General features: G+C 38.2%; 1 protein-coding gene across 3 annotated transcripts in view; it reads right to left on the reverse strand.

Moving 5' to 3' along the window:
* Positions 1-18,414, reverse strand: part of fndc4a (fibronectin type III domain containing 4a) — a 29,617-nt gene that overhangs the window by 5,754 nt on the left and 5,449 nt on the right. For 2 of the 3 annotated variants that reach the window (XM_084091767.1, XM_084091765.1), the window contains exons 2-4: positions 12,961-13,076; positions 8,812-9,016; positions 374-463 (exon numbers count right to left, since the gene is read on the reverse strand). In XM_084091767.1, coding sequence (XP_083947893.1) covers positions 374-463; positions 8,812-9,016; positions 12,961-13,044 — 379 coding nt within the window. In that variant the 5' untranslated portion in view covers positions 13,045-13,076. Of the gene's footprint in view, positions 1-373; positions 464-8,811; positions 9,017-12,960; positions 13,077-14,096; positions 14,161-18,414 lie in introns of those variants that run through there. The other variant, XM_084091766.1, reaches the window with a different exon arrangement.

Here is an 18,414-nt window from a genome sequence, read left to right on the forward strand (position 1 = left end):
AGTGCCTTACGTAAGGAGAGAAGTGCTTCTATTTCCTGTGCCCTTCTTAAAATTCAAGCAGTACATTTCATATTTTATCAGTTAAATGCATATTATGGTTTCGCAAGGCTTTTTAGGGCTGGCATGCATAGTGGAATTTCAAGTACAATTTAATTCAAGTGATGTTAAAATTATTCAGGTGAAAAATGAATAACCATTAGCAAATCAAAGAAAAAATTATGATCCGCACTCTCTTTCTCAGACTCATCTCTCTCAAAGTTTAATCATTTATGAGGTGATGTTTGCAAGCATAGTTTTTCTCAGTAGATATAAACTGTCATGAAAGAATGAACAGACTCTGCATATTTCTTTTGAGCTGACATCAGTGTCTCACCTGCCCACATTAGAAGCACCACCACAATGATGATCATCTCCCCTGTCTGCAGCTGTCGGGCTTTATCCAGGCCTTGGACTGTTGGGTCATCTGTTAGAAGACAGAGGATCATCTGTGAGTGATTGTACTGAGAACTGAATGCTCATTTATAGCTGATACAGTCATCGCTGATCCAAGTCTGAAATTAAAAGTGGACAGTTTTTACTCTTGTGGTCATGAATCAAAAAATTGATTTAAAAAAAGAATTCTATCTATGGTTTAAACGTTTGGGGTATTTTCATAGAAGGCTTGAGACAGTTTTCTCAGGATTTATTGAAGAATAGAACGTTTAAAAAACAGCATTTACAGTTGTGGTCAGAATTAATGGCACCCCTGGTAAATATGATAAAAAATGGCTGTAAAAATTAAATCTGCATTGTTTATCCTTTTGATCTTTAATTCAAAAATTTTGCAAAAATCTAACCTTTCATTGAAGTAAAATAATTGAAAAAGTCATGAAATAAATGTTTTTCTCCAAAAACATGTTGGCCACAATTATTGGTACCCCTCTAATTTTTTATGAGTAAAATATCTCTGAAGTATATTATCATTAATATTTACCCCTTTTTTAGCACACCAGGTTGACTAGGAATATTAAATTTTCTAGCTATGACTTCTTGTTTCACAGGAGTTTAAATATGAGGAAACACAAAGGCCAAATTCCCTTAATCATGAGTAAAACCAAAGAATATAGTTCTGATGTGCATCAAAAGATTGTTGAGCATCACAAAATAGAAAGTGGCTGTGAGACAATAGCTAAAGAATTGAAAATCCTCATTTTGACCATTAGGGCAATAATTAAGAAGTTCCAATCAACTAAAGATGTTATGAATCTGCCAGGAAGAGGATGTGTGTCTATATTATCTTAATGCACAGTGAGGAGGAGAGTTTGAGAGGCCAAAGACTCTCCAAGGATCACAGATGGAGAACTGCAGAGATTTGAGTCTTGGGGGTCAGAAAGCCTTAAAAAATTAATCAAACAACCCCTACATCAAAACATGCTGTTTGGGAGGATTTCAAGAAAAATCCTCCTCGCTCATCCAAAAACAAACTCCAGCAAATTCAGTTGTCAGACATGACTGGAACTTCAAAAGAGATTTCTATTGGTCAGATGAAACTAAAAAAAGAGCTTTTTGGCAGCAAACCCACCATATGTGTTAAGGGGGCCCTTAAGAGAACTTTAAAGGGGGATGCTATAATGGCAGACAACATAAAGCTTCCTTGCTTCTTCTTTGGTCCAAGGAACCAAAGCAAGACATCTGCTCATTAGTTCCACTAGCCTGGGATCAGTTCAAAGATGCTGTTGCACATGTATGTATCACTGTGACATTCTCATGATGAAGAACACAAAAACACTTTAAATTACAGTGAGGAAAATAAGTATTTGAACACCCTGCTATTTTGCAAGTTCTCCCACTTGGAAATCATGGAGGGGTCTGAAATTGTCATCGTAGGTGCATGTCCACTGTGAGAGACATAATCTAAAAAAAAAAAATCCAGAAATCACAATGTATGATTTTTTAACTATTTATTTGTGACACAGCTGCAAATAAGTATTTGAACACCTGTCTATCAGCTAGAATTCTGACCCTCAAAGACCTGTTAGTCTGCCTTTAAAATGTCCACCTCCACTCCATTTATTATCCTGTCCACCCCATACAATCAGTAAGAATCCAACTACTAACATGGCCAAGACCAAAGAGCTGTCCAAAGACACTAGAGACAAAATGGTACACCTCCACAAGGCTGGAAAGGGCTACGGGGAAATTGCCAAGCAGCTTGGTGAAAAAAGGTCCACTGTTGGAGCAATCATTAGAAAATGGAAGTAGCTAAACATGACTGTCAATCTCCCTCGGACTGGGGCTCCATGCAAGATCTCACCTCGTGGGGTCTCAATGATCCTAAGAAAGGTGAGAAATCAGCCCAGAAATACACGGGAGGAGCTGGTCAATGACCTGAAAAGAGCTGGGACCACCGTTTCCAAGGTTACTGTTGGTAATACACTAAGACGTCATGGTTTGAAATCATGCATGGCACGGAAGGTTCCCCTGCTTAAACCAGCACATGTCAAGGCCCGTCTTAAGTTTGCCAATGACCATTTGGATGATCCAGAGGAGTCATGGGAGAAAGTCATGTGGTCAGATGAGACCAAAATAGAACTTTTTGGTCATAATTCCACTAAACATGTTTGGAGGAAGAAGAATGATGAGTACCATCCCAAGAACACCATCCCTACTGTGAAGCATGGGGGTGGTAGCATCATGCTTTGGGGGTGTTTTTCTGCACATGGGACAGGGCGACTGCACTGTATTAAGGAGAGGATGACCGGGGCCATGTATTGCGAGATTTTGGGGAACAACCTCCTTCCCTCAGTTAGAGCATTGAAGATGGGTCGAGGCTGGGTCTTCCAACATGACAATGACCCGAAGCACACAGCCAGGATAACCAAGGAGTGGCTCTGTAAGAAGTATATCAAGGTTCTGGCGTGGCCTAGCCAGTCTCCAGACCTAAACCCAATAGAGAATCTTTGGAGGGACCTCAAACTCCGTGTTTCTCAGCGACAGCCCAGAAACCTGACTGATCTAGAGAAGATCTGTGTGGAGGAGTGGGCCAAAATCCCTCCTGCAGTGTGTGCAAACCTGGTGAAAAACTACAGGAAACGTTTGACCTCTGTAATTGCAAACAAAGGCTACTGTACCAAATATTAACATTGATTTTCTCAGGTGTTCAAATACTTATTTGCAGCTGTATCATACAAATAAATAGTTAAAAAATCATACATTGTGATTTCTAAGTGGGAGAACTTGCAAAATAGCAGGGTGTTCAAATACTTATTTTCCTCACTGTATGTCATCATTTACTGACCCTATAGGCTGTTTACACACTGCACCAACTACATCTTAATGCACAAATCTGATCTTTAGACCATATCTGATTTTAGTCCCACCTGTTTACATTCACTTTGGACATGACTGCAAAAATTACTGCCCAAAATGCATAATCTCTTATACATTTTCTACCTCAATAGTGTGAGCGCATACAGGAACATCATCTTCATAATACGACCATAAAAATATCTTTGTTGGCAAACGTGTCGCCCTCGCCTTGTGGTGGCTTGGAATTCCAAGGGGAACTGGATACACGTGTTTAGGCATAGGTCAGATGTCCAGATATTGGATATGTATCTGATTAAAAACCACATTGGAAGAGGCTCTGCACAGATACGGACTTCTGTGTTTAAACGTCTGCCAAAAATTCAGATCTGTGTCAGATGTAAACGCAACCCTATATGACTTTATTTCTTCTGTGGAACACAAAAGAAGATTTTTTCCATACTGTGACAATGGGGTCCAAAACAACATTTTGGTGCAAACAGTGATAAAACGTACCCCATGCCTACGGTTAAATATACTGCTGGATCTTATGGATCTGTTATGGGCCTATTTTTTTTGCTGGAGGTCCAGGACATCTTGTTCAGATACATTGTATTATGGATTCTAGCAAATACCAACAGATAAAAAATCAAAACCTGTCTGCCTCTGCTAGAAATCTTATATTGGGCCGTGGTTGGATCTTCCATCAGGACAACATTCCAAACCAAACATCAAAATCAACACAAAAATGGGTAACTGAGCACAAAATGAAGCTTCTGCCATGACCGTCCCAGTCCCCTAAACTGAACCCTATAGAAAATGAGTGGGGTGAACTGAACAGAAGAAGCACCAACATGAACTTGTGAATCTGAAGGATCTGGAGAGATTCTGTATGGAGGAATGGTCTCTGATCTCTTGTCAGTTGTTCTCCAAACTCATCAGGCATTATAGGAGAAGACTCAGAACTGTTAACTTGGCAAAAGGAGGTTGCAAAAAGTATTTAATAACAGGGAGCCAATAATTATGGCCAACGTGTTTTGGAGAAAAGCATTTATTTCATAATGTGATTTACCCCCCAGTTTCAAATCTTTTACTTCAATGAAAAGGTTAGATTTTTGTGAATTTCTTTAATGAAAGATTTTTGATCATATTTACCAGGGGTGCCATTAATTCTGACCACAACTGTATTTGAAATACAAATATTTTTTCTAACATTATAAATGTTTTTACTGTCACTTTGCAATTGCTGAATAAAAGTTGTAATTTCTTAAATAAATTCTTACTGACCCCAAACGTTTGAATGGTAGTGTAAATAAATACATTTTAGTGCGGTCAAATCGATTAAATCGCATATAACATACAATGTAAATATAGTGGTAGTTACGTAGGCTGTCAATGGAGGGACAGAAAGCTGTCAGATTAAAAAGCTCTTCGTTTGTGTTCCAAAGATGATCGAAAATCTTACGGGTTTGGAATGACATGAGAGCAATTAACAGAATTTTCATTTTTGGGTGAACTATCCCTTTAAGCACACAAAAAATTAATCATTTAAATGAGATACTTTTAAAAATGTTATACTGTATGTGTTTAAAAGAATTATAACACACACACACACACACACACACACACACACACACACACACACACACACAACCATACAAAATTCAATGCAGAATGCAGCCAGCTGCTTATGTGATTAATTTTACTTTTGTTTAGCCCCAAGTATGTATCCCAGCATCCCAATCACCACCACCATCCAACCTCAGCCTGATCTAACCAGCCATCTGTCTTCATTATTAATCCAGTGTTAAAGGGATTGAATTCAGGCCCATTTCCTCCCCCAAGTATCTTTTAACCTGTGTGGAGTTGGTCCAGAGCACCACTCTTCCCAATTGCTGATCCTATTTGGATAAAAGCGGCTGAGACACTGAGACACCTGCTGTCATAAAATGAAAAAGTAACGGGCACAGAGATGAGCACCCGCTCCCCTTCACATTCTCCGCCACTAAAGAATCAGGTTAGAAGACAGCGAAACGTTCCTCTCATCATTCCCATGAATATTTATAATGATAAGTGTAGAGGTTTTTCACTCATGTGTGGAAAATGAATACTGTGCTCCACACATTAAGCAGTTTCAACATAACCTTGCCACTTCTCTCAACAGAGATAAGAGCCTTATGTGGGACGCAGTGCTGTTTATCTAACTGTTTACGTTCCAAAAGCTCTACAGGGGGCCCTTAAGAGAACTTTAAAGGGGGATGCTATAATGGCAGACAACATAAAGCTTCCTCGCTTCTTCTTTGGTCCAAGGAACCAAAGCAAGACATCTGCTCATTAGTTCCACTAGCCTGGGATCAGTTCAAAGATGCTGTTGCACATGTATGTATCACTGTGACATTCTCATGATGAAGAACACAAAAACACTTTAAATTATGTCATCATTTACTGACCCTATAGGCTGTTTACACACTGCACCAACTACATCTTAATGCACGAATCTGATCTTTAGACCATATCTGATTTTTAGTCCCACCTGTTTACATTCACTTTGGACATGACTGCAAAAATTACTGCCCAAAATGCATAATCTCTTATACATTTTCTACCTCAATAGTGTGGTGGCTTGGAATTCCAAGGGGAACTGGATACATGTGTTTAGGCATAGGTCAGATGTCCAGATATTGGATATGTATCTGATTAAAAACCACATTGGAAGAGGCTCCGCACAGATACGGACTTCTGTGTTTAAACGTCTGCCAAAAATTCAGATCTGTGTCAGATGTAAACGCAACCCTATATGACTTTATTTCTTCTGTGGAACACAAAAGAAGATTTTTTCCATACTGTGACAATGGGGTCCAAAACAACATGTTGGACCCAATTGACTTCCATTTTATGGATAAAATGTACAGAGACATTTTTCAAAATATCTTCTTTTGCAAAAATATTATTATTAATTATTAATATTATTATTTTTGGGTGAACTATCCCTTTAAAGGGATATTTACTCACCCCTTTATATATTTACTCACCATTTCCTCACACTCATTTCGTTCCATCCCTGACTTACTTTCTTCTGTGGAACATAAAAGAAAATAATTTGAGAAATGTCTCAGGATTTTTTTTGTCCATACAATAAAAGTCAATGGTAAGTCAAAAGGGTTTGGTTACCAGCATTCTTCAAAATATCTTCTTTTGTGTTCTGCAGAAGAAAGAAAGTCATACAGTACAGGTTTAAAACAACTTGAGGTTGAGTAAATGACAGAATTTAGATTTTTGGGTGAACTATCCCTTTAAGTGCCTGATCTGTATTGATCATCACAGAGAAAGCATTGTGCTTGCTAGAACATGTTTATTGTCTTTCTAGTTGTAATTGTGATGCACAGGTTTGTTTGTTAGAACTGCAGGGCCCAGGTCTTTGATATTGACACAGCTTCTACAGACGCAGTTCTTTGAAGTATCACAGTAATTGAGTCCAATGGGAATCATCTTCAGCAAAGTCTGACAGCACACGAGAAGCACTGGCCAAAAATGCAGAGATGCAGGTGAAACTGTCTGAAGTCACAAAACAAGATGCATTACTCAATGACTTGGCTCACTTTTCCTTCTTTCCTTTTCGGATTTATTTAGATATTTGTCAGATTCCTTAGGCAATTATGGCAAGTTGACTTTGAAAGTTGACTTTGACTGTTTGTAAGCAGATGGCAAATACTCCCTGCTAAGTCTATTGCTTCTCATTTCAAATCCATGCACTGCATGATGGAGGAGGGAGGGTTGGAAAATGTGTTCAACTGGTGTTGCATCATGATGAGATTCATTATTATAGGAACAGAGAGAGATGCATGAATGCATCAAGAAAGACTATTAATTTAAAAACTCCTCTGAACATGCAATAAATCACTGGGTCATGAACTGAGTGCTTGGTTTATAACATGTAAATGTCTGTATTTGAATGATGCATGTTAAATTCTTTCTCTGGGAGGAAATTTCAAAGTCATTCTGAGGAAATGGAGCCATTTGTGTCAGATAACTCGTAAGAACTTATAATATGACTTTTTCTATGACTGATTCTTAATCTATTACCCTCAATACTGAACAGTACAGTGACAAGCATTTTAGAAAAGAATTCAAATAAAAAATATAATTTAAATGTATTTAAATAAAGAAAAATAATAATAATAATAATAAAGTAATATAATAAAAAGTTTCAACTCAAAATAATGTAGTATAGTATGCTTGCAAGTATAACAAGCTGAATAACTTACAGCAAGCCAGTCATTATCACAAAACAAACATATCAATATAAATGTATTTTGTGCAAATTAATGTCAAACAGCATTATCTCTTACTTAATTACCTGCTTGACATCTGGATATACAACTTCCACAAATGCACTCATGTCTGTCGATGGATAAAATTATATCATGACTGCATGAAAAGCATTGTAAACATTTATTAAACAGTTTCATAAGATGTATCAAAGTGTTTTTTTGTTTTTTTTTCAAGTGTACTGCATACTTGAAAAACATCTATACTTTATGCCTCATTGAAGTAGAAGTCCAGTCTTCTTCTGTTCAGGCAATTCTAATGACAGGCATTCCCTCTTCAGTTTGATTAATTTTAGACTGGCTTTTAACTGTACACTGCTGTCAGCCAAGATGACGCTAAATCCAAACTCCTACAAAAGCAACTACATGAAAGAAACTACATTTTTACCTATGCAATCATTAAGGAAGCTTTAGAAAGAATTCTAAATGTAGTTCAATTGAACTGAAGCTCTATGTAATCAAATGTTTTCAATAAAATTACTTAATTACACACCTTCCTGTATCCGCAAGAGTCAAATTGGAAGTCTAAAAAGTCTTCTGATATATATAATGCTTTGAACATGCTTTTTCAGTTTAAGGCAGGAGAGCGTTAATGACATACTGAGCATGTTTTCTGAACTACGTGCATCTTTGAATGCTCGGATGATTAATTTCGAGCACTCCATTTGCGTTGGTGTGCACAAGCTATCTGGATGTTTTGTTGTTCTCAACATGGCTGGCAAAAATAGCTACTATCATGTTGAAGGCACTTGATTTATCTGGTTTTCAGTGCTTTTTTCAGTGCTAGATTTCATACAGAAGAGAAAATCTCTCAAAAACATCTCGTATCAACACAACATTGAAATGGGTGTTAATAATCCACTCAATGGCCTGCTATTAAGGATCACCGCTCGTGCCGCACAGCACCAAATATACAGCATATCCCCCTGAGAGGGTGCTGATTAGAAATTGGTGCTGAAAATGAGAGGCAGTAACCAGGTCTACCTGCATCCATGCGTGAAGTGTTCATCAATAATTAATTGGGGTGTAGGAAAGAGAACTGTTTAACACAATGGCAGAATCCACTGAGAATGTAAACGGTTACTGCCCTGTTCACATTTTATGTTTCACACAAAATGTCAAGCTATGATGGACTGCATCAAAACAAGTGTAAAGAATGATATACTAATGTGGTGTAGGAGTGAGAGTGGGCTGTTACCTTGGTTTGAACTGTTTGAGGGGAAACGGTCAGTTTTCTTCAGGGTTCTGAAGTGGTAACGTTTGCTGGCCTGACTCTCTCCGTACAGGCCGATGGACTGAACCTGGATAATGTAATCCATCTCCTCCTCCAGGTCCCACAGCACACAGGATCTGCTGGTGGTGTTCACCTCTCTGATAAACCTCTGCATTTTACCATCCATTCTCTGAAAGAGTCAAACCACTTGATTGGTATAGATCAGAAGAAGCTGTAATTATGTTATGGTTCAGTGATGTATATTTATATTACATGTATATTTATGTACTGCATATGTTATATAATAAAGCAGACCGCAAATTAAATTTGCATTTATAGGGTAAGATAGGGTAAAACAATAAGTAATAAAACAATAAAATTGTCTTCTTGACCATAGATGTCATTAAATCTCAACACATTTATTGAATGGTTATGTTCTTGACATTTGAATTAACTGTCGTTCACACCAACAACGATAACTATAAAAGGTTTTTATTTTGAAGTGAAAAGTAATTGTGAGAGTAAGACGCACTCCTTAGAATTGGGGCAGAAGGACCCTAGAGAAATGTTATTACTGGTGTTTTTATGTATTATTTATTAGTTATTGTCTATATTTAGACATCTTCATTATTCATAACATTATTTCGAATGCATAGTTCATTGGTATTATGACAATTCCGAATAAAAAATACAGACACACATAATTTTGCAAAACATTACCCTTTCACGATTTGTGACATTCACAAATGTTTCCAATTACATCCTTTAACAATAAATTGAATGGTGCATGATGATTCTGCTCATGCTATAACTAATCTCTAAATATGTTACAATTTACTGTAGGAGTAAATGCACACTGTTCCTAAATGGTATGTATACTGGGGATTTATATGCTGTGGGTTGCGATTAGCTGTTTTGTAGTCCAGGTCCATCTCTAGTCTAAACTACCTAGATTTAGATGTTCTTTCAAACGGCAAAAACTTTTCAAGGTTCCTGTTGAATTTACATGATCTGAAACATCACCTACAGAGCTTTAGGCTGGTTTTCGCTGACATTTCAAACAGCTCATGCTGTCTAGAGGTCAGCAATAAAGTAACAGTAAGGGCTTTCTAAGAGGTCACCTAATAAATATAAATCACACATTAGGGCACTAAAGGATCTTCTTTAAGCCCTGAGAGCCAAACACGACAGGCTTTCATTTCAGCTGTAATTCTGCTCTCTAACTTAACGTTGCATTTAGCTCTGCCTCGGTTGCTTTTTAAAGTCTGTGAATAGAGTCAAAGCACTTTCCTCTGCCCTTGAGCTCTGAAGCAGCCTCTAGATGTGTGTGTGTGGGGGGGGGGGTCTGATGAAAGTCCTTGACTAAATTAATAATGCATTCATCTGTGAGTGTCGCCTGCAAAGTCATTACAGATGTACAGACAACCGATTGCATAACATGACTGACAGATATATTTGTAATTGTTTGAATGTGAAATAGGCGTATTGCGATATACGTATTGACGGTGTTGACAATAAATGACATTCAAAACATGAAATATTGATATTGTGTTAAGGGTGTGAAAATATACTGTTATTAGCGATAACCATAATATTTTAAATTAATAGCACACCATCACATATGATATTATGACACGTAAATAATCCAGCACTAGTACCTGATTGACATCCCAATGTACAGTTGGTGGCGGTATTGCAACTTAACGCCACCATCTGTCATAAAGCAGATGACGTAGCGCGTGCAGATACTACTGCTTTGCAAAATCAAAGTATGGGAGTTTTTGGGATTTTGAGAAAATTACTCCTTAATCAGCCCAGTCTGCAGGACTTGCCGATGAACAGTGAGCGGAAAAGGGGGCAATACCAGCAACCTGTTCACCCACCTCGCATTTCGTCACTATACAGAGGGTAAGTTGTAATTATATTGCTAGTCCTGAAATGGGAAATGTTACATTAACCTGTTAACTGCTGACACCTTTCTGTGTTTTGTTATATTTACAGGCTTTTAGTCCAAAAGTATGCTCATTTGGATAATTCTCAGTCTCAATGCTTTCATAGTGATGAGGGCTCAGGCTTTCAATGTGCTAGATCTTCAGTAGTGCTCTCGCTGCAGGACATAATCAAGATGCTCCTTGCTAGGTTGCCTTTGGACCTACCTCCTCCTGTTTGGGCCTTTCTTGCATCATCCGGTTGCATGGCCGTAGGACTTGCAGATACCTAGCTGTCCTGACTTTACCGAAGTGGTCTTCTCTGCATTTCCCTTGGCTCCCTCATCCAGGCCGAATTGAGTAGCGTGCACACTGACAGCAATTACCGAAGCCCAGGAGGACTCTGTAGCATGCCTCCTGTAGTGCCATGTATTTCTTCCCTAGTGGTATATCCAGATGAAGCCCTGAAACATGAACTCCGCTGCCCCGGATGCCTTTACGTCATTCAACTTCACAACAGTGTAGACGGGGCCAATCTTACAGGCTGCTGCAGCAAGATACTCAACTTGGCTTGTCATCAAGAGGAGAGGTATCCCACTCTCGGATTAGGCCACCAACTCGCCCTATGCCTACAAACTCTCCATACTGTTGCTAGTGTTTTAGGGTCTGTGGCGGGACACTTTTCAACCTCTCAGTTACATCATTGGAGAGGTATTACAGACAACAAGCGGCTTCTCGACACACTTGAGAAAGGCTATTGTCTACAGTTCCGTCGCAGACCCCTAGCAACACCCATATCTGTCCTACAGTGATCCAGGACCCTCGTCAGTCCCTTGCCCTATCGATGGAGGTCCAAAACCTGTTGGAGAGAGTGCGATAGAGCCAGTAGCCCCCCACCCCAGGGGATTCCACTTAAAATATTTTTTAACCAGAAGAAAGATGGGAGCTTCAGGCACATCCTGGACCTCAGATGCTTAAACAAGAGCCTCAAGCATCTTCCTTTCCTCAGACATGCGATCGAACTTGGAATGTGGTTCACCTTTGGGGACTTGAGGGATACATATTTTCACATACCCATTGCCCCACACCACAGAAGGTTCCTTTAATTTATGTTTCAGGGCAGGACATATCAGTTCATGTCGTTACCTTGGACTTGAGGGTAAACCTTCAGAAAGGCACCCTAACCTGACACCAGTCAGTGTGTTCTTTCTGGAAGATTTACGGATTTTTGCCTGATATGGTTCTCGGCACAAGAGGAACAAGGATTGCTAGGGCAGGATGTCCTGGCCCACGAATGGCCAGACCTCCTTCTCTATGCCTTTCCCCCCATTCCGCTCTTCTAGTCCATCCTGAGGCTTGTACAGGAGAAGCACCACAGACTTATTCTAGTGGCCCCCGGTTGGCCATCCATGCCTTGGTTTAGCCTCCTATTAACTCTCACAACTGGTCCACCTCGGCCACTGCCAGCTTGGAATGATCTGCTTTCACAGATGGACAGGGCACTGTCGCATGTTTCTCCGGACAGGTTGAAACTGTGTGTCTGGCCTCTGGGGTTGAGAGGACGCTCTCTAAATGTTCAACAGGAGTAAGGAACACAGTCATGAGTGCTAGGGTCCCTTCACCACGTCACACTTATGCCAATTAATGGAAACAGTTTGTTGCATGGTGTGCAGATCGGACTCTCAGCCCAATCGATTGCCATATCAGCAAAGTGTTGGACTTTCTGTAGTACTTATTGGACGCTGGACGTTCTCCAGCCACTCTTAAGGTGTTTTTGGCAGCCCTGTCAGCCCAATGGGATCCTATGGGGCCGGTATCAATCGGTGCAAATAGGCTAGTGGTGGCTTTTCTTGAAGGAGCTATGTGGCTTAAGCCACCAGCATGGGTAGTGTATACCCAGTGGGATTTGCGAGTGGTGTTGTACAGTCTGTGTTCAGCACCCTATGAGCCGATGGATCAAGCAGATATTAGAAATCTTTCTATGAAAATTGCTTTACTTTTAGCCATAACATCAACCAGAAGGGTCATAGAGTTATCAAATATATAAGAGCCAAGGACGGACCAAAATTGTTCGGATATTGCACAATGTTAGCACAAATGTGCAAATGTCTCTTCTGCTTGTTTACAAAAAGAGCACAAACTGCCAATCTCTACATATTTAAAAGATTAGATTTGATAGGGTATATTTTGTTGAAAAGTGATTTACCTGTTGGGAGATGGAAAAGCCAATGATGATGTCACCCTCAGGCACCTCCCAGGACACGGTTGCTGAATCAGCTCTCAGGTGCATGACCGACACATTAACCGGAGCAGGTGGACGGTCTAGAAACACAGAATAGATATTAAAATAACTTTGAATCTTTGAGCCCTAATAATTTATATAACCTGTTAGGATTTATTGCCCACTTATACTATGATTGCGTCAGAAAGCTTAAAAATGCTGCTTTTGGAGGACGCATTCCAAGGTAAGAAGACATCAAGGCATGTTTGATTGCAATGTTAGCTTCACTTCCTGACTCCTGAGATACTTCATCTGATTGATTTTTGAAGACAGCATAGATGTATCCTTCACTCCCTTTGATATCCCACAATCCTGTGCGTTCCATTCTGTGACAGTTGAGCTAAAAAAAATAGATGGCATCTGAAAGTTGCGGTTGGTGGTCAGTTTGTGTATAATGTTTTTTGACCAACTTTTTCCACTTTGATGTCATTTCTAGCGAGAAATTAGAATTGTAGTAAAAATATATTAGATTAGTTATCACCAAAGCTCTCTCTATTTTGTCTTAGATCATTAAACCATTATGTTGCCTCAGAAGACCAAAATCAGTTTTGTGAGGTTTCTTCATCCCCAAATGCTGCCTGCAAAGTCATTGCCTGATAGGGCAGCGATGCAACAAGTCAGCTGCCCAAGATTTCGGACGCAGCCTAATAAACTTTAGAGTGAAAATAATAATAGAAATCATTGGCTGTGTAAGCCCAACTCAATCGGCCCAATGGAGGCATCCGGTCAGTGAGTGAAGGTCTCTGCGCGTTACTGTCTTTCCTTGTGGCAAAGTAATTTGATTAAGTTAAATACATTTTTTCATATGTATTACCTCGTTATTTCATCTGACTCCATAAATGAAAAGGTTTTAATGATATCTGTGCATTATTAAATGTGAACGAATGTTTGACTTTTCTTTTTTTCTTCACTGAAAATAATGAATAGAATAGAATCATAGAATAAAATCAAATGTTTACAATTTATTATGTCAGGTAAATGTATCATGCCAATTACATAAGTTCAAAGATAATCAATACAAAACATCAAATGCTCTGGAAATAAAGAGAAAAGATGCGAACCTGACATTAGAAAGTACATGATGCTGAGAGTCTCGGCCACTCTCAGCATCACGGGCTGATCTCCGTCACAGAATCGCGCAGAGCCTTCTTCAGCATCTCCCTAAATACTCAGACCAAGGCAGAAACCTCTTTTCAAATGTAAACATGAGTTCACAGTGGCAATTTGCATTAATCACCATCCCAGACTTACTGGGGACAGGAGCTGATTTACATGGGGGCACACCCACAGCAGTTAACAAGATATCTCTAAACTCTCCACAGCTTATTACTTTTTTGGTTTACTTCTGTGGGAATGAGACCTTTGTACCAGTCGCACTGAGACATTTCAAATGATACCAAACATGTATAATACTGTATGATAATTGTTCATAATTAAACCATATAGATTTTTGGGTGAATTCAGGTAGGGTTGGGTGAAGGGAATGATGTGTAAATTAGGAGGTGATCAACTCAAGTGTGATCGTGTCTCGAATGGGGATGGTAATATAGCAAGAGAGTTCAAATGTTAATTTCCTTTGTTTTCTCAGAGAGTAGCCCTCTCTTCCAGTTCTTCCAGTTTCTCCAGTCTTACAGCTGTCATACTTAAACCGATATACTGTTATAACATTTCCACACTAATCTTAGTGCAGAGACAAGTAGAGCAAAGAAATATTTTCAAGAAAACCTCTAAAGCAATAACCTACTGCCAAACAAAAGTCATGGACCAGCTATTATACCTTCCCATGAAAACACAACAATAATCTACAGGTCTGAAATATGTTGCTGTCCACTGTTTTTATTTGCTGTCCTTTTGTAGACTGTCTGAGTCACTTGCCAAGAAAGCTTTCCAATCTGACCAATCAGATTTGGGAAGAAAAACATTCTCTCTATGGCTCTATCTCTTCTTACCAGCTTGATCTCTGAGGGTCTACAGCTCTCTCTAAAAGCAAACCTGGTACTTAACAGATGTTTTATGCAAAGCTACAGTACATTCCTTTTTTCTTAATGTCAGTACAACCCTCCTGAGCAACATGTTTAAATTGGGATATTTAAAAGTTATTTGGGTCCATTATGCTGTTTGCTATATTACCAGTTAACCACTTCACTTGTGATTAAATGAGCCAGTGTTCAGAGGAGGCGACAAAGTGACTATCGAAATCAGATTGACAGTGGCAAAAACACCAGGGATCAGCCAGGTTTCATAAAAACTCAAAGAAATGTAAAGTGTTCTCTTCAAGACATTATGTTTTATTGAAATTGCTTTCTGAAATTGATTGAATCCAGCACATTTTATCCTATATGGGACTTTTATGCAGGACCCTTTTTTTAATTCAGCTCAGCTCTAGGGTGCTCGATCATGATTTAGGAAGCAATAGACAAGCTAATTAGTCTAAAAAAAAACAAGGAGAACAATGACAGATTCAATAGTCAAGCACATGCCTCTGTCTCTGTGGTGAAAATAGAAAGGCAGTGAACTAGACTGAACCGAGAGAGCATTTTCTAGCATCTCCTCTGAGCAGTGCTCTAATGGACTTTATGTGTTTGTGTGGGCGATTGCAAAAAGGGGAAGGGGTGTTTTTTTGTTCCTGCACCCAAACCAATGCAATAACATCAACAATAACATATACAGACTCTTAGCTAAGTTACATAACAGCTGTTTTGAAATAAGTTGTGGCTCGTTGCACAATGATTCTGTTCCAGATCTGTATGATGCATCTTTTCCAGAGGTCCACAAAATTAACAGGCACTTTAAAAGATTAGTAGAGAGAAAACATAATGCCTAAAAATCATACAAACACTCATATTTCTTCTATAAATATAAATAATTAAAATTGTATACAATAAATTTATTTGAAAAATATGACAAAACAAAACATTGGTATTTGTACCTTTAATGCTTTAAATGGACCATTGAACATCAAAGTGTAATGTATTTGTGGAAAGTGCCAACAAAAAAAGCAAGCATCTAGGATACAATATAAGGTAAGCAGAGGAGCTTGGATCTGCATTCATCATTAATCTGCTTTTCTCCAGAGCTAACCATCGGCAACAAAACCCATAATGCATCACAAAGCTGAATGATCACTCTCAGTATCAAACTGATAATCAATGTCCTGTGTTGACGTGTTGACGCCCTAGGAGGTCACTAGTATGGTAGCACTCCTTTCCATGCAGCTATGATCATCATACACAATGGGGGTCAGGACTGATTATGCTGGTCTTCCTTGCCCTCAGCAATAGCTGTGTAAATTGGATGTAGAGAGGTCTGACTCCAGCTCTGCGCCATGGATAATAATTTAGAGGAAGGAGAGGGCCACCTCGGTGAAGGCTGACTTGCACATCAAAGCGTCTATAGGTCACATGCATCAAATCTTCCATTTTAATGAGTCTCCAGGTTTGCAGCTACATCATTGTTTTTGTGTAATTCTTATTATGAAGCTCTACATCTACACTGGCTGAGGATGTATATGTTATATAAGATATTTATACAATGTCACACATGCAAAGAGGCCGCGAGTCAGACTGGAACGTGGACAAGGGAAGTATACCTTCGGCTGTTGGCACATACAGTAACAAAACAGCACAGTTGCAAGAATTAAGAATTAAGTCAATGCTGAGTCTCATTTTAGACAATATTGCCAGCTACTTTGTTTTGCTTCATGAATGAAAATAATTCCAAACAAACCTAGAGCTGTCCTGCAACTGAGGAGCGGTCTTTTGTACCTGAACGAATCAGTCACTCACTCAAAGTTCCTGAATAAAAACCTGCTTTCTAACCATTTATTTTTATTTATTTTTATTAATCACTCACTCATAAAGATGTCCCCGTAATGAATCGCTGAGAAATCACCCGGTACTTTTAGAATGCTGCTCAACTAATCAGATCCGAGAGCCAGAACTAACTATTGTTTCAAAATATTTTCTGCATCCAAACAATTTACAGGCACATTTGTCAGATAATAGAAGGGCTAAAAAATATTGTTTTTGTCCATTTGTGTAAGATGAAATCACTGTTATAGTGTGTTGTTACAGGAACTAAAAGCAGGTCCAGTTTCATTCCACCTGTCCAGCAGATTGCTCAATGAAGTGAAAAATGAAAGATTTTCATAAACATATATAATGAGAGAACATCTGCAGGGGTCATTTCTGCCACATCAACAATTGTATTTGCACCTCAGAGTCTGTTAAATTACATCTCATGATTACGACTGGTGATTTGTCACAGAAAGCAGCAAATTTTTGAACATTCAACAAAATGTCCCACTAAGTCCATTCTAGTAACAGTGCAGTTTGATGCCAAATGAATGTACAGAATGTACTAATGGCATAATGAATTGCCTTTTATATATATATTAACTTAATATAATGAACGTTTTTCACTGACTGGGAAAAGGTGGTTCTTATTAAATAATTCATCAGGTTTTTGTCATTTTAATGACATTTACCTCACTCTTCCCCTGCAAGAGCTCATTGTCCTTGAAGTAATAGAGGTTGAGAGTAGCTTCAAATTGTGATACATGGCCAGGCATAAGCTCTTTAGTGATGAGGAAAGTAATTGTTTAGATAAAGGAAGACTTTTTGAGTTTTGGTGGTCTGGTCAGCATTTGCAATGTATTATCTCACTGCCTGAATAAAATAAAATAAATAAAATAAAATAAAATAAAATAAAATAAAATAAAATAAAATAAAATAAAATAAAATAAAATAAAATAAAATAAAATAAAATAAAATAAAATAAAATTAAATTAAATTAAATAAAATTAAATAGTCATTATTTACCCACCCCAACTCATTCCAGTCTAAAATTCCAATGCATTACACATCTATAAGGTTTTGTTCATTGATTTATTCTGCTAAGCTACAAAAACATATTATATTATATTATATTATATTATATTATATTATATTATATTATATTATATTATATTATATTATATTATATTATATGTCTTAAATCTTTAATAAATCAGCTCTCACTTTTGTTGTAAGGAAAACGGAAGCTCAAAAATGTTGTAGTATATCTCATTTTGCATTTTAAAAAATAATACTGGAAAGCAAAGAGTGAGAATATAACAACAAAATCATAATTTTTAAGTGCTTTAAAGTCATATGTTGCAGCAAACATATGGAAGGTATCAGTCTTTGGTAACTACTGTTGTCTATATCCTTTCTAAAATATATGTCAGATGTTGAAGTATCTTGCACTGCAAAAGTTGATGAATATACTGATGCAAGCTTTGCTTACTTTCATTAGTACCTAACAAGAAGTGATTTATGTGTGTATAGCGCTAATAAAGCCTAGACCCACATAAAACCAGTATTTGCGAAATAAGTCTCA

The sequence above is a fragment of the Abramis brama genome (assembly GCF_963993115.1).
Source record: "Abramis brama genome assembly, chromosome: 18".
In the NCBI taxonomy this organism is placed as follows: domain Eukaryota; kingdom Metazoa; phylum Chordata; class Actinopteri; order Cypriniformes; family Leuciscidae; genus Abramis; species Abramis brama.